Source organism: Lagopus muta, chromosome 7, assembly GCF_023343835.1.
Source record: "Lagopus muta isolate bLagMut1 chromosome 7, bLagMut1 primary, whole genome shotgun sequence".
NCBI lineage: Eukaryota > Metazoa > Chordata > Aves > Galliformes > Phasianidae > Lagopus > Lagopus muta.
In genome coordinates, this window is record NC_064439.1 from 45,728,709 (window position 1) to 45,743,554 (window position 14,846).

At 40.7% G+C, this 14,846-nt stretch overlaps 1 protein-coding gene across 8 annotated transcripts in view; it reads left to right on the top strand.

Annotated features, from left to right (window-relative positions):
• ELMO1 (engulfment and cell motility 1) overlaps nucleotides 1-14,386 on the top strand; it is a 290,099-nt gene extending 275,713 nt beyond the window's left edge. For 7 of the 8 annotated variants that reach the window (XM_048950301.1, XM_048950300.1, XM_048950299.1 and 4 more), the window contains 3 exons: nucleotides 3,030-3,112; nucleotides 8,693-8,770; nucleotides 13,038-14,386. In XM_048950301.1, coding sequence (XP_048806258.1) covers nucleotides 3,030-3,112; nucleotides 8,693-8,770; nucleotides 13,038-13,238 — 362 coding nt within the window. In that variant the 3' untranslated portion in view covers nucleotides 13,239-14,386. The other variant, XM_048950303.1, reaches the window with a different exon arrangement.
• The last annotated feature ends 460 nt before the right edge of the window (nucleotides 14,387-14,846 follow it).

The following is a 14,846-nucleotide window of genomic DNA, read 5'->3' on the forward strand; positions in this document are numbered from 1 at the left end:
TGTGCTGCTTTTGCTTCTTTCAAGCTTGTTCCTCTTTATAACATGTAGTGTTTTTTTCCTAATACAGGACATTATCAGCAGCTCGTTTATGGAGATAGAGAGCAGAGAACATTTCCTCATGTCTTCAAATACTGCTGTCCTAGTTTTGGCAAGCGTATATGAGGACTGAGCTCAGCTTTGCAATGAGCTTGTAATTTCATTCAATTTGGAAATGTCGTGCATTTCATGGAGAGGAACACAGTTTATTTTCATTCCTCGTCTAACTGCAGATGTCACATTAAAATAGTTTGGCATATTCAGAAGCGCATCCTGTCCATGGAGACAGCTGTTTCTTCTGTTGCAAACAATCTAGTGACTGGCTGAAAAATTAGAGGTCTTTTTGGAGGCAAACAGAGGTCTTTTTCATTATCATAGCCAGTGGGTTTAAAGACAACACCTTGCTTTGAACACTGTTAAAAAGACTCCACATTACTTTGTTGGGAGCGGACATGCCTCTGTGACAGCCTCTATTTCTTGGGATATTTTGTAGGGACTGAAGTCATTTTGGGGCCCTTCAGAAAATCATGCTCTCTCGAAAATTTATCCTTAGTCCTTCCCCATAACTTGTAGAGGTTTAACCTGGAGTTCTGGGAAAGTATTTTTGAAGTCTGAGACAATGACTGGACTGAGACAATGACTGAGACAATGACTGGTATAGTTCCATCACCAGAAAATGATAACAACAAAAAAAACATATGGAATAGGTAATCATTGCTTTTTATTCATGTCTGAACTGCCATAAGTAATAAATGCCATTCCTGTCATCATCAAATCAGACCAGCTTGTACAAGAATTCGGGTTGGTAGTTCCATTTCTATTGTGGAAGAACAAAAAGAATAATTTTTGTACATGATAGAAGTTTCTTCAGCCTGAAAATTGAGAAAGAAGAAAATCAGTGATTTAAACTTTTCTTTGCATTGGTAAAACAAAGACTTATTTCTCTTCTCTGATCCCCAACCTATCTGCAGGCTGTACCTTTTAAAATTTTTAAGTGCTCCCAAACTCAGGCTGTGAGAGAAAGAAGAACCTGTCTGATGTTGAAGCCCTGTCATTTCATAGTCACATTCACTTCTTTTCAATACCTTCAGAATGCCTCAGGCTCTCACTGCAGTCTTGGCAGAATGTAGGACAGGGTCTCATATTGCTACATTGGCACTGCAAGATGCTATTTTACTGGGCAAAGCTTGGAGAAATAGCTCTTGAAAGTTACAGTAGTGTCAGAATGACAGAAAAAGAGTGAAGGTCACACTTGAATTGCAGGCACAGTTATTGGACCAGCAGTTCTCAGATTTGTTTGCTTTGAGCATATTTCCACAGTGAAAACCCCAACCCTGACTACAGGCTTCACTTTCCATTTGTGTTCCCTGCAGGCTCTTGAGCCTCTATGGGAATGCCATTATCATGTCGGGACAGCAGATTTACAGACTATGAAGAATGTAAGATTTATCATTGTGCCTCCCCGCTAGAGTTTGATAAAAGAGAGTTGGGAATATTACAAGATGTAAGATTATAAAGCATCGTTATTATTCCAAGCATGTCGAGCCAAACTGGATTGAGAATTTGGCAGAACACCTTCCAAAAATACCCAGGTGTTCTTTGGATACACTTGTATTGAATTTTGGATCATTAAGGTCTGAATATGATGTTTAAGGTTGTCCTTCACATACACAATGCAATGGCTTGCATCTCTGAGGAAGGATACGCCTGTAGACCTTCTCGTTCTTCTCACTTTTCCTGATCATTTTTGGTTGTTAGGATTTGTGAACAGATCAACAGATGAAAGAAAATAGGTGGATGAGAAGCTGGAGGGCTGAGACAAATAACTGTTTTGTGTACTCTTTGCCAAGCTTGAATATCTTGTGTCTATTTCCAAAAATAAATGTTTTTTTCTTAGAACTTTTCACTTCTGTGGGTGTCATCTCTCTCTTCAGGCTGGCAGGGTTAACCAAACTGCAGATTCCAGCTGGGACAGAAAGCAGCTGTCCTCTTTTTCAGGGCTTTATTTGTTGTGAGCGTGCCACATCTGTGCTCACACCCTCCAGCATTTTGTAGTCAGCTTCTGATACCACTTCAAGCCTTCCAGGTTTTAATGCTATTATGCTGTTCTATATATATGATGCTTTTCAGAGTCGCAGTGGTAATGGATAATTTATAGATTGTAGAAACTTTCTGTCACTCACGGTCCATACTGTATTGTGGAGTGTATAGATTCTCCATAATGTAATCATGATTGGAAAATTGAATTCCACTTGAAGCTTAGGGAAATGTACATTTTAGTGACCTCACTGGATTTACTCTGTGAATGTGTGTGGGTGACAGCAGCTTCCAAAACTTTTTCCTACCTTTTTTTTTTTTTTTAATGGTTTCTGATCATTTTTCTTTTTAAAGCAATTGGAATGGGTTTTATAAGCCTTGGTAGGTCCTCATTCCCGTGAATACTTGAAGCAACTAAAATGCTGATGGCAGTTAGGTAAAGAAATACGTATTTGTAAAATGCATGTAGGCATTAACAGAAGGGCAGCAACATCGACAGAGATCAGGGGTCCAATTCACTCAGCATCCTCTGTTTAGCATAGACTTCACCCAGAGGCCCTGGAAGGAGTAACAGGACAGGCAGGCATATTACATTAGTAAGAGAGAAATCAGTATATGTTGTTAAGATATACAAATACGCACAAAGCCTGTCCAGATGCAGATGCACATGTATATGAAATGCTCTTTCCCAGGGTAGCCTCAGCAGGCAAGGAAAGACTCAGCTTTTTATCCACAGTCTGAAATCCTGTCAAGAATTGTTATTGCTTCTTCTAGTTGTTTTGTTACGGTTTTCTTTCTTACAACAGGCTGGAAATGGCAAGGGGTGACAATTTTAACACATTAGTCTTGGCTCTTTTTAGACTCTGTAGCTTCTACACATAAAATGGTTTTAACTCATTTTCTGGTTTTGTTTGTTTGTTTTTGTTGTTGCTTCTCGGATTTTTGCTTTAATGCAGTGCCAGTGGCAGATATAAAAGCTGTTGTGACTGGGAAAGACTGCCCTCACATGAAGGAGAAAGGAGCTCTTAAACAAAACAAGGTATGGCTCTCAAATTTATATGCATGCACACCTTGAGAAAAGCAAGACTGGTCAACCCAAGTTCCCTGAAGCAATAGATATTTTCCATTCTAACCTGACACCTTTCTGTGTACGCACACATGCTTTGTTTTCAGCTCAGACCATTTGAGTTGAATAGTTAGGACAACCTACTGTCCTTTATTCAGATTTCCTGACAGATATTCATTGCCATATGCCCAGAGCACATGAGGATAGTCTTTAGTAGTGATGTCTTCCGAAGCAAAGCAGTTTTGACTGCTGCTGCAAAGCTCGGCAGCAATGGCTTTTGGTACCTATTTTTCTAATGTCTCTGATAAATTACTGGGTTTGTTCCAGCTGCATTCTCTGATGAGTTCACATTCATCGAACACCAGCACGTGCCAGAATTGCAATTAATGTCCGGCTGCTGATAACTTGAGGTCCAATCAGGTAGAAAAATAACTGCCAACAAAAGGGTGTAAGGTAGATGCTAGGCAATTAATGAGGTGTATAAGGATGTATTCAGCAGTGCATTTGGAAAAAAAATAGGAGGCAATGGTCAGCCTGAATTAGATTTATGCTACTCTATCAGAATTTCAAATTGAGCTGGAGCTAAGACTCCAGTTGTTCAGTGCCAGAGACTTGCAGTTTATGTTAGTAAGCATAGCCACCACAGTAAGAAGAAATTGAGTTACTAGCAAACTCTGACACCCTTGGAGGAGAAGGTCTTCATCCATATTGTATTACACATATTCATGAAGTCTCAGTCAGATTTAACTGTCTGACTTGACAAGAAGCAATCAGATCCCAGTGATGTTCAGTCTGACCCAGAACCACATCATGAGCTCTGGAAGCTGGGTCCGAATTTCAAGCACCTGCAAGAGAGGATGCTTGGAACCAACAAGAGATTTTTATGGACAGAACTGTAAAGTTTAGACTCCCTTCTTCAACACCTTAAGGAAATGCATACATTCAGTGTTCAAATAAATACTGGGGAGAAGTTGAGAGGAAAGCTGTAGAAAATGAAAAGGCACTGTCAAAATCATGTCACACGATCATTGCAGCTTCACTACTGACTTTTCTTACCTTAACTGTTGATGGAGATAGATAGATACGCAGAGCATCTCAATTATTCTGTGTTTCTCACAAATGCAAAGTGGTTTATTAGGATGCTGTCATCTCTTTTTAGGATTGAGTTTACGTGGTGGGAAATGAAAAAAGTCAAGCCATATGAGAAAAAAAATCCCAAGACTATCTTTCCTTGTTGATTTTCTGAATCAGAGCAAAAACACACACGTACACAATAGATTACATAGAACTCCTACCTCAATTTACAACTGAACCATCAAGAGTATTTGGTTGGGACATTTCTATGATGCATATAAAGTATTTTTAGTGTTTCCTTGTCTTAGCTCTCATACATCCTCACAAAAAGGAAAGGTAGGAGCAATGAAAGCAGTGGGCGGCAGTGATGGAAATTTGTCATCTTTATGGAGCAGAAATGTCTCAATAGTATTTAATGCTAAATAGCAGTGCTGCAGATCAGTTTGTCCTCAGCCGTCAGCGTTGCTCCATTTCCTCAGTAAAATTGCTTTGGATTAGTGTAAAACTGTCTGAAGATGTGAAAATCAGGAGACGATAGCACGGCTCCATCCACAGCTGGAGCATTCAATTTCTGATCCAAGCAACAATGATTATTATGGTTTTTTTTTTTTTTTTTACTATTTCTGATTGTTTTGTTTTATTTTGTTTTGCTTGGTTGTTTTCTGTTTTATTTTGGTTTATTTTCCTTTGGGAATCACAGTGTTTGGGAATTTGTCTTCCCAAACAAAACTGCAGAATATTGCAACAACTTAATATTGCAGCATCATAGGAATAACACATCATTGTTTACTGAGTACCAAACAGTGGACGGTGAGATGAAGAGGAAAAAGCCAAGCATAGAATGCAATTTCTCTGAGTTCAGGGTATTAAATCTTTTACTTCCTGAATTTTCACAATTGGTGATATATATATTTTTTAAGAGGACTTTTCAACCAGTGCATTCTTTTTGTGTGTAGTGTGTCTGTGTATGGATGTATGTATGTATAAGGTGAATATATGTGTACATATCAACCACTATAATGTTTATTCATTGCCTGAAAGGGAAATTGAACGTCGGAACGCCACTGCTGTGAGCATAGTTGGAATTAGCAGAATGTCCATAGCAAAGGCTTCAGCATCTCATAATTTGCCTGCACATGGCTGTTATTCTTCCAGTGGGGCCATTTAGAAATAAATAAGAGATAAACTGAGTTGGAATTTGCATGCTCATGAAGCTGGAACTACTTGATAGGACCATTGTTATTCATCTTACTTGTGTTTTTAAATTGTAGTTAAAAGTCCTCTTTCTGAACTCTTGAGTAATATTAATTAATTTCAAGGAAATTAAATGTTCCACATTTTGCAGCATTCAAAGCAAAGCGTAAGAGAATAATTTGGATAAAATATTGCTGTGTATTTGTTATTCTATCAGCCTGTGTTTGCTGATGCAGTAGTCTTCAGGCTTCGTGCCCGTTTAGTCTGCAGAAATAATTCTGCTCACTTCCCTGTACTCCTGCAGCTTCCCTTTTACTTCACGTTGGTGAAAAAGTACCCTGTCACAGCATACATATATAGTTCTCTCAGGAGGAACTCCTGGGTCTGCAAGTAACCTTTATTCAGTTTACTCAGCCTTTGCAAAGACACCAGCTTTGGTGATAGAGTAGAGAGAGGTCATTCCAGCTGCATGGGATCACTCAACCACAGACCCTTTAAAATTCTGTTTATCTAAATATCATTTCTCCAGTTGGCCCAGGTAGCAGGAGAGAGAGGAAAGTTTTTCCCCTTACAAGCAGGTAGGGAACAGCAAGTGTCTGAAACGTGCAGGAGGGCAAGGAGTTAGGAGTGCTAAGGTACTGAGTTCAGCAGGTTGAAGTGAGGGAGAAATAAAGCAAAACAAGGAATGAACAGATTTGAAGGAATAAGAGAGAGTTAAAATCAGAGAGCAAGAGGAAGTGGTGGAAAAGGCTGGAGTAGAAAATGCCTTTGAAAAGAGTTGAAAAGTAGAACAGAAGATAGCAGAGAAAATCACAGATGGCTAGTGGAGACTACTGGTCCTCCTCCAGGAACTGCTGCATCCTCAAAATCACCTGTCCTTGGTAGGAGCAGACCAAAGCCAGGTGGGTGTCTGACAAGTCAGACAGACCAACTACTGAGACCTCCATCAATATGGAAGACCAGATGGTAACTCCAGCCTTAGGCTTCCACTCCTCCTGACTGTTTGCTGTGCATGAGATGGCAGAGATGCTGGAGCCTGGGAGCTGTAATTCCCGAGCTGTTGGTCTCTGGGGCAGCGAACAAAGAAGCCGAACTAAATCCAGGGCTGCCAAGCTTCTACTTTGCACATAAAAGGAAGCTTGGTGCCTTAAATCTAGTTCTTCTGTATATCTGCTTAGGAGTGTCTAAATCTGTGGCTTGCTTTCGTGTTCCTCTCAGACAGGGCTTTTCTCTCCTTTTCCTTTTTTTGGGGATGAACAAAATCTTCAATCTCTTGAAATTCTCCAAAGGACAAACGATCAGAAACCAGGCCAATAGAATTGTTGTTGACTTTCATGAACATCATAGGACAGCCCTTTTGTCACTGATATCTTTCATTTTCACAAGCTCAGCTGCATGACTTGGCATGTTCTGATGTCAGTAATTTATGACGCTGTGAGGAGATAATGCCAGCTTTGTGTGGGCAGCAGTAAATTTGTTTCTTTAATGAGGGATATCACTCTTAATAAGGTGTGGTTTAGAGACATGCCTAGCACACAGAGAAAGGCTATGTGAGCCATGAGCAATTTGTTTGCTTAGCGTACCAACAGTAGGAGTAGCTGCAGCTTTCTTGGAGATTTAGCACAGACTTGTCTCCTGTGGCTTGGCAATACTGCAAATTGGACCTAATAACTATACTCAGGGAAATCAGCAGCATTTCCCATGAGATCCTGATCTCTGATCAGCCAACATTATCCTTAATGATTACAAGTTTCTATGGTTCAGACTCCGCTCTTAATCACACAAACTCAAAAATAAAATAACCCTTACTGAGATCCAAGGATCTGTGCGTGTGTTGGACCAGGAGATGAAGGTGGGAGTCTAGACCAACACATGCTGCAGTCCCTGCAGTCAATTCCGAATTTAAAACTGAGTGTAGCAAATTTAAGAAGCGGTGCTGTTATTGCTGCTGGCAGCGTAGGGCCTGTTGTCAGCTAAGAATCGGCTGGTGATCACAGAATCACAGAATGGCCAGGGTTGGAAGGGACCTCAAGGATCATGAATTTCCAACCCCCTGCCACATGCAGGGCCACCAACCTCCCCATTTAATACCAGACCAGGCTGCCCAGGGCCCCATCCAACCTGGCCTTGAACACCTCCAGGGATGGACGGGGCATCCACAGCCTCTCTGGGCAGCTGTTCCAGCACCTCACCACTCTCTCTGTAGAGAAAGAATTTCCCCCTGACCTCCAACCTCAATTTCCTCTCCCTCAACTTCAAACCATTTCCCCTTGTCCTGCAGTTCCCTTTCAAAGAGTTGATTCCCCTCCCCTCTGTAGGCTCCCTTTAGGTACTGAAGGCTGCAATGAGGTCACCCCAGAGCCTTCTTTTCTCCAGGCTGAACAAGCCCAGCTCCCTCAGCCTGTCTTCATAGGGGAGGTGCTCCAGTCCCCTGATCATCTTTGTGGCTCCTCTGGACCCTCTCTAGCAGTTCCCTGTCTTTCTTGTACTGGGGGCTCCAGACCTGCACACTAATCAACTTTATGAGGTTCAGGAAGCCAAGAGGCAAAAAGAATAGGATGTATCATACAGATCAAAGTAGTTCTGAGTCAGCATTGTCCTGTTGTAGCCAGGTCTTTTTTTTTCCACAAAGTTATTATTTACATATCAGCTAGCTTACAGGTTGAGAAACGGTTGTAGCAGCGTTTGTAGTGATGTGTGCAGTAACCATGATAACATCCTTGTATGCTCACTGTTGGCTAGTGAAAGATCATTATTTATTCACATTGGCTGGGTTTCCCAGTAGGAGCCCAACTCCAGGTGCCCTGTAGGGAAGACTAGTGTTTAATGAATTCACTTTGTCATCTATGAAGTTACAGCTTCAACACTAAGGAGGAAAAAGTAGATGGTTTGTCCTCTCCCAAGATTCGTTTGGGTCCTTACAACTAAGTAAGCCAGATAGTTCACTTTGCACCTGCAGATTCTGGTTCAGGTAAAGATTAAATGACAGAAATCTTCTGGGAATTAATAATTTCACAGATTTCCAAGTGCACTTTTATGGGTTGTGTTGATTTTAGTCCTCAGTGAGTGAGCAATAGTTAGCAGTGAGTTCATTTTACCTGAAGCGCCTGTGTTGGAGTTCCTGCTGTGCCAGTCTCTTGCAGTGGTTTGGTACTGCTGTGGCTTTGGCCTGGCCAGGGGAGTACCATAGCCTATTTCTCCATTTGTATGAGGGAGTAAGAAAGACCTGCATGTAGGAATGCCTCTTCTGGAACATTAACATATGTTTCTTTGTCTTTTTTTCAGGAAGTGCTAGAGCTTGCATTCTCTATATTGTATGACTCAAGTGGCCAGCTGAATTTCATTGCTCCAGACAAGCATGAGGTGAGTCAAGTTCAGAGCACAGAAGCTTCTTTGAAGCCCTCTCAGTTCCTCAGCTTTTTAAGAACATAGGAATGGTCACCCTATTACGGAGTATCTGTCTGAACCTGTGTCATGTCCCACAACAAACTGAAAGCAGAGAGATTGGTATGGGATCAAGACCTGCAGTTGTGTGTATCCTGAACTGTGTTTTGCATTTGTGTGTCACAAAGCACCATGGGGAACAAAATCCAGGACAATATTTCTAAGACCTACTGAAATTAAAACTGTGAGTAAGGGAAAGAAGGGAGTTTGGGAAAACGTCACAGTTCCGCAGACCTGGCTCACCATTTTCAGGTGCAGTAAAGATTTTTCTTGTCTGGTCTGTGTTAGACACTGAAACACTTTGCTATGTATTCTATTTTGTGAACTTTAATTCAACATCAATGATTTACACACCCAAGCTGTTCATGAATCACTACTGTCCTCAGCTCATCTTGATCATGCCTGTATAATCAAGGGAGGTTATACAAACACAGGGTCTCAATTTTATGTGTTCTCCAGAACAGCGTATTCTCTTTTTTCTTAATTTTGTGCTTCTTGAAAGCATTTATGACAGGTGATTATAGAAAGTCATTTCTCTTGCATCTCCATCAGTGGATACAACAGGAGCTTGCAGTTGGTCTCACTTTTGTAAGAAGTGTAAATGACAACAGCAAGGCATGGTGATGGTCTTCTCCCTGCTTCTTTCTCTTACTTGATAACAGAAGGAATTGACAGTATTGTTGCCTTTTAAGAGATGATGAAATTTATTTACGTAATTATGTGGAAGCATCACAAGTGATTCTCTCAGAAAACTTGGAATTTTCAAATAAAAATTTAGCTGAGAAATATTGCTGGTAAATTTTCATCCACGAGCAACAGGATCCCAGGCATAATGTGCCATTAGAGCTGTTGGTCCAAATCAAACATGATTGTCTTCATCCACTGAACTGGACCTATGTCAGGTACTTTCTGACATGAATTCTCCAGAAATTGAGTTCTAGTCTGTTTCAGCTCATAAAAGCAAATAGTCATGAAAGTCAACAGATTTTTCAGTTACTTCTGTTACAAATGTAGCCCAAGGGTACAAGTGTATTTTAATGGTCTGAATGTTCAAAAACTGCTACTGTACCACACTGGCTGATGCTAGCATTGAGGTGCACTAGTGATTGTATTAAAACACCTCTGTTATCTTTATATCTCTTTTTGATCTTATGCAGCTTCTTTGAAGCAAAAATAAATGCTCAAAAAGGGGCCAGAGGCAACAATCTCTGCTGCTATTTGATAGTTCCCACATGAACGTTTTCAAAAGGGCATCTCCCTTCTCCTGTACTTCTTCTTGAATTACAGAGGAAGGAGTTATGGTTACAGTGAATAGTGCAAGTGTACAGAGGAAGCACCCATAAGGAAAGGCAGATAGGTTGTTGTGAACCTCATGATTCTTCATCCAAGTAACTGAGGTGATTGTTGATAAAAATGCTGATTTAGCAACATGTCAGCTAGGGAGATTTCACAGGTGGCCCCTCAAGATTTGGACAGCTTTGTGTAAAGTGCCACAAATGATGTTGGTGCCTGAGAATTTCAGGTCAGATTTAGAGAGCTTTATTTCTGCAGTCTTTTTGACTGTAGAGAGAGCTTTGGATGTGGGAATCTAGTGTGTCCTAAAAACAACTGGGGTGGTAGGATAGTACAAGTTGTAAGGGACCTTGAAAGGTTAAACTTAACCTCTTGCTCAAGGCATGTCAGCAGTGAGCTCAGACCAGATTGCTTGGGGCTGTATCCAGATGGATCTGGAAAACCTTCAGAGATGGAACCTGTGCAGTGTTTCTCATTGTCTGGCTCTGCTGCTTGACTCCTAAGGTTGTTTTTTTTTAATAAAATCTCATTACAGAACCAATGTCATTGAGATTTGGACCTCTTTCTTGCACCCTTAAGTATGGCAATACCCTTAGCCATCTGTTGGAGCTTACTGCTAGCCAGAGGATTCAGCACTGAGAGATCACTTCATCATATTTGTTTTTCGTTTGAATACTAATAGCTGGCTTCAACTACATAGCAAAAAGATGGATTAATCTTATCCTTGATTTTTGACAGAGAAACTGATGAAGTAGGCTATAATTAGGTTTCTCTGGAATTTTGTGAAAATGAATCTGTAGTAAATTAATTTTTCAGTGGCTCTTATTCTGTTTTAAATATAAAAAAGAAAGAAGCAATTGAGTGAATGCCTCTGTTTTTCTACCTTCTCATTAGGATTTCTCTCTGCTCAAAATGTGCGGTTTAATTAGAGGCACTTGCCAATATGGAGATTAGAGAGGAATCCCCTTTTCCAGGCCATTGCACTCATTTGAATTCTGGCCAGAATTTGGTTCCTGTGGGCCCTGAATGAGTTATATCTGGAAGAGAATCACAATTCTGCTTTCTGGATCACTGGTATTCCTCCACAGAGAAAGTCCTGGCCGTACTCACTGAGCAAGTGATGGATGATTTACGTCAGTTGCTGCATCTGTTGAATGGATGCTCTGCATTTCTGTAACTGGAGGAGGGCCTTTTGCCTTTCTGTTCCTTTCCTGAGAGTGCATGCTAGGAAAATTTTCCCAAAGAAAGATTTCAAGATGGTCATAAAAATAATTAAAAATAATTAAGGTATAGGGTAGCTTTTTTTCTTCTCTTGATATTCTGCATACTCTCCACAGTAGTTGCATGCTTTGCAAGTCTTCAGTGGCACTCTGAGAGCTTAGAATAAGTAGGGAAATTGTTTCCTTGGTGCTTGTTAGCAGGACAGCCTGAACCCTCATGTCTCTTTATATAGCTGATCTGTACCCTCAAGTCTCTTTTGTACAGCTAATCATATTAAAGCTACAGCTTGGCTTACCAATACCCTGAGTGAATTTCTAGCTCTGGTGCTCTTGTGGTACTGACTTAAATGGGTCGGATTTCCCTTTGGATGTTGAAGTGTATTAACCATCCTATTTGAAAAACATGCCCTTTTTCTGGATGAAAACATACCCCAAGAGAGGGCTTTCTCTCCGTCTCTCTTTAAGATAATCTTCATTTCTGCTGTAGGATGAAGTCAACTGTGGCTATCTTTAGATTTGCCAATATCATGTAGCAAATGGTCAGCTAAATTTAAAATCCATTTCTTGGCATGAAATCTAGCAGAAGTATTTGTAAGATAAAAATGTAGTTACAGTTGATTTAATTCTCTCCTGCAAACTAGGACACAAGTTCATGATTGAACTCTTTATTTTTAGATGATAGCATTTGAGTACTTCTGTTCATGGTTGAATAAATGGCCTGTAGTAATAAATGAAAGAGACTTGTTTTGATATAAGTTGACTGTACGTCACCATTCTCCCATGGGCTTGTTACGTATTTAAAATGGTTATTCAGCCAGTGTTTGTCTCAAGCTGTCAGCCATTGAGAAAGATAGCATCTTCTATCAGGAAAAAGCTAACAGTAAAAAGGGGGTTCTAGAGACCAGTTGAGCATTTGCAGCATTTAGAATGTAAAGTAGAGGTTAAATAGGTTGATTGGTCAATGAGAGCGTATCTCTGCACAGGTCTGTTGATACCACCTTGTTATGATTTGTTTTGCTACAGATTAAACTGGGTAGTTGATAGAGGATTTCTTACGGAAGGAATCACGGGGGATTTGACTTTGGAAATCAGCTAATTTAACTCCATGGAAAAATAAAATAGCATGGGCAAGAGGAGACTATAAAGATCATCTAATTCCAATTCCCAGTAGCCCTGCCATTGGCACGGTTGCAACCCACTAGTTTTATTTGTCCAGAGCCCCAACCAACTTGGCCTTGAATGCCTCAACAAATGGGTTGTCCACAATTTAGTTGTCCTAGTAATAGAAGTTTGATGTAAGAGAATCATGCTCTCCAAGTACGGGGAAAAGGAGGAGGAGAAGGAGACATCTCCAAATATTTCTTATCCTAGGTGAAGTTTCATTCTTTCTCACTTATCTTTTGGGGAATATTCTACAAGAAGTTTGGAGCAAATATCTAACTGTCAAACCATCTAGAGGTTTTCATTTCTTCCTACTTTTAGAGCATTCCTTTTTTTCTGAGCAGCTGATTGGAACATACCTTCTTTGTGATATGAGGGAGTAAAATGAATGAACCTCATTTTAGGTCACTTCGTAAGTCCTGAGGGAGCAATAACCATAGAAGACCAAAACAGACAATCAGTCTGTATCCAGAAAGTCTATTAATGACAATTTCTCTCTTTTCCCTTTGCAGTACTGTGTATGGACCGATGGGCTGAATGCCCTCCTTGGGAAAGATATGTTGAGTGATTTGACACGAAACGACTTAGATACGCTGCTCAGCATGGAGATAAAGCTACGCCTCCTTGACTTGGAAAATATACAGATCCCAGATGCTCCTCCACCCATCCCAAAGGAGCCCAGCAACTATGACTTTGTTTATGACTGTAACTGAGGCTGCCGCTGAAACTTGCTTCGAAACTGGAAATATTATAACTGGAGAGATATTAAAAAGAGAAGAGTGTGTGAGAAAAACAGAAACCCACTTGTGCACCTTGGATTTTGGCTTTGGGGAGGGATGTAGAAACACTTGCATTCTTCCCCGCTCCCTGCATCCTTTCCTTCCCCATTCCCATCTTCCCCATCGCTCATCCAAATCCACATTGCTTTAATTAACTTTTAATTGCAGGCCATTGGCCTTGCTTAAGGCAAAGACTGCCACTAAGAAGCACCCTCTCAAGGAGTTTTTTTACATTTTTAATACTGGAATAGACATTCTTAACTAAAGGACAACGCTACCAAACCACATGCCTCTGGCACCCACTTGTCAGAGCGGAGGCTCTAACTGGAAGGAGGAGGGAGGTAGGGAGAAGAAGCAGCTACTGTAAGCAGAAGATTTCCCCAGATACTCCCAAGAGTTTGCTCACAACTGAATCCAATGCAATGACAAAAAAAAAGAAAAAAAGACAAAAAAAAAGTTAACTGCTTCCCAGTACTCGCACCGTTCATCGCTGTCATTGTTCTCTCCACTGTCATCTCAGCTCTTGTCACTGGCCTTCACCCAACTGATCAGCTCTCAGAATGGAAAGTCTGCAGGTTTTTGCTGTACCATATGCTGTGATGCCGCAACAGCTTTTAACTTCTTTTCCTCCCAGCTCTCAAATAGCCCCTCACTAGCAGTCCACTAGCACAAACTGTTGATGAAGCCACTAGTGTGCCCTGTCCCTGTAGCATTCCCTAACCCTCGACTGCCTCTAAAATTGGCTTGTTGCTACTCAGAGTTATTTTTATTTTCTTGGTCCAAAGTTCAACAGTAATTTCCACAAGTTAATTACAACTGCCAGACATTTAGGTTTACATTGTTGTCATTGCTACGGTGTTACAAATTTGCAAGGGATTTTCTTTTGTACGGGTTCTAATTTTATTTTATTTTTTATTTTGCCAGACAAATATATTTAATGAAAACTAATTTCATTGTGAGTACTTTTGGGAAACAATATTTTTACTTAATTTCCATTTGGAACACTTGCCCTGAGGGGAAACACCAATATTCCCTTCAACTTTGCTGTTGAATAAAGATCTGAGTTGTGATGATTCTTGGAACTTTGTTTTTCTTCTGCAATTGTCCTTTATTCTGTATGGTTCCTAGAGATTGTCGAGACAGGGAAAGGCTGACCTTTCTTCTCTGCACCTGATTTCATTTACTGGTTTGCTTGTGGTGATGAGGATGAGGTGAGTCCAGAGATACTCACTTGCTGCAGGTACACAAACCTTCCTGTATTAAAGGGCCTTTCAGAAATCTGAAATCAAAGCACTCTCATGTGCTTATGATCAATTCAAAGCTGCAGCCTTAGTGTGTTTGCTGGAGTAACTGTTCCTCTACTTCCATTTTCTCTATGAAGAGTGTTTCTTGCTGCAAAGGACAGGTCCTGGGGAAGACTGGAACACTCTCCCTGGCTTTTCTTCTGGGTAATTCATCACGTTCGGTCTCTCTTAGTGCTGAGTCTAGATCTGGAGGAGCCCACCAGCCCTTATGGCTGAAGACAAATCTTTGTGTTCGTTC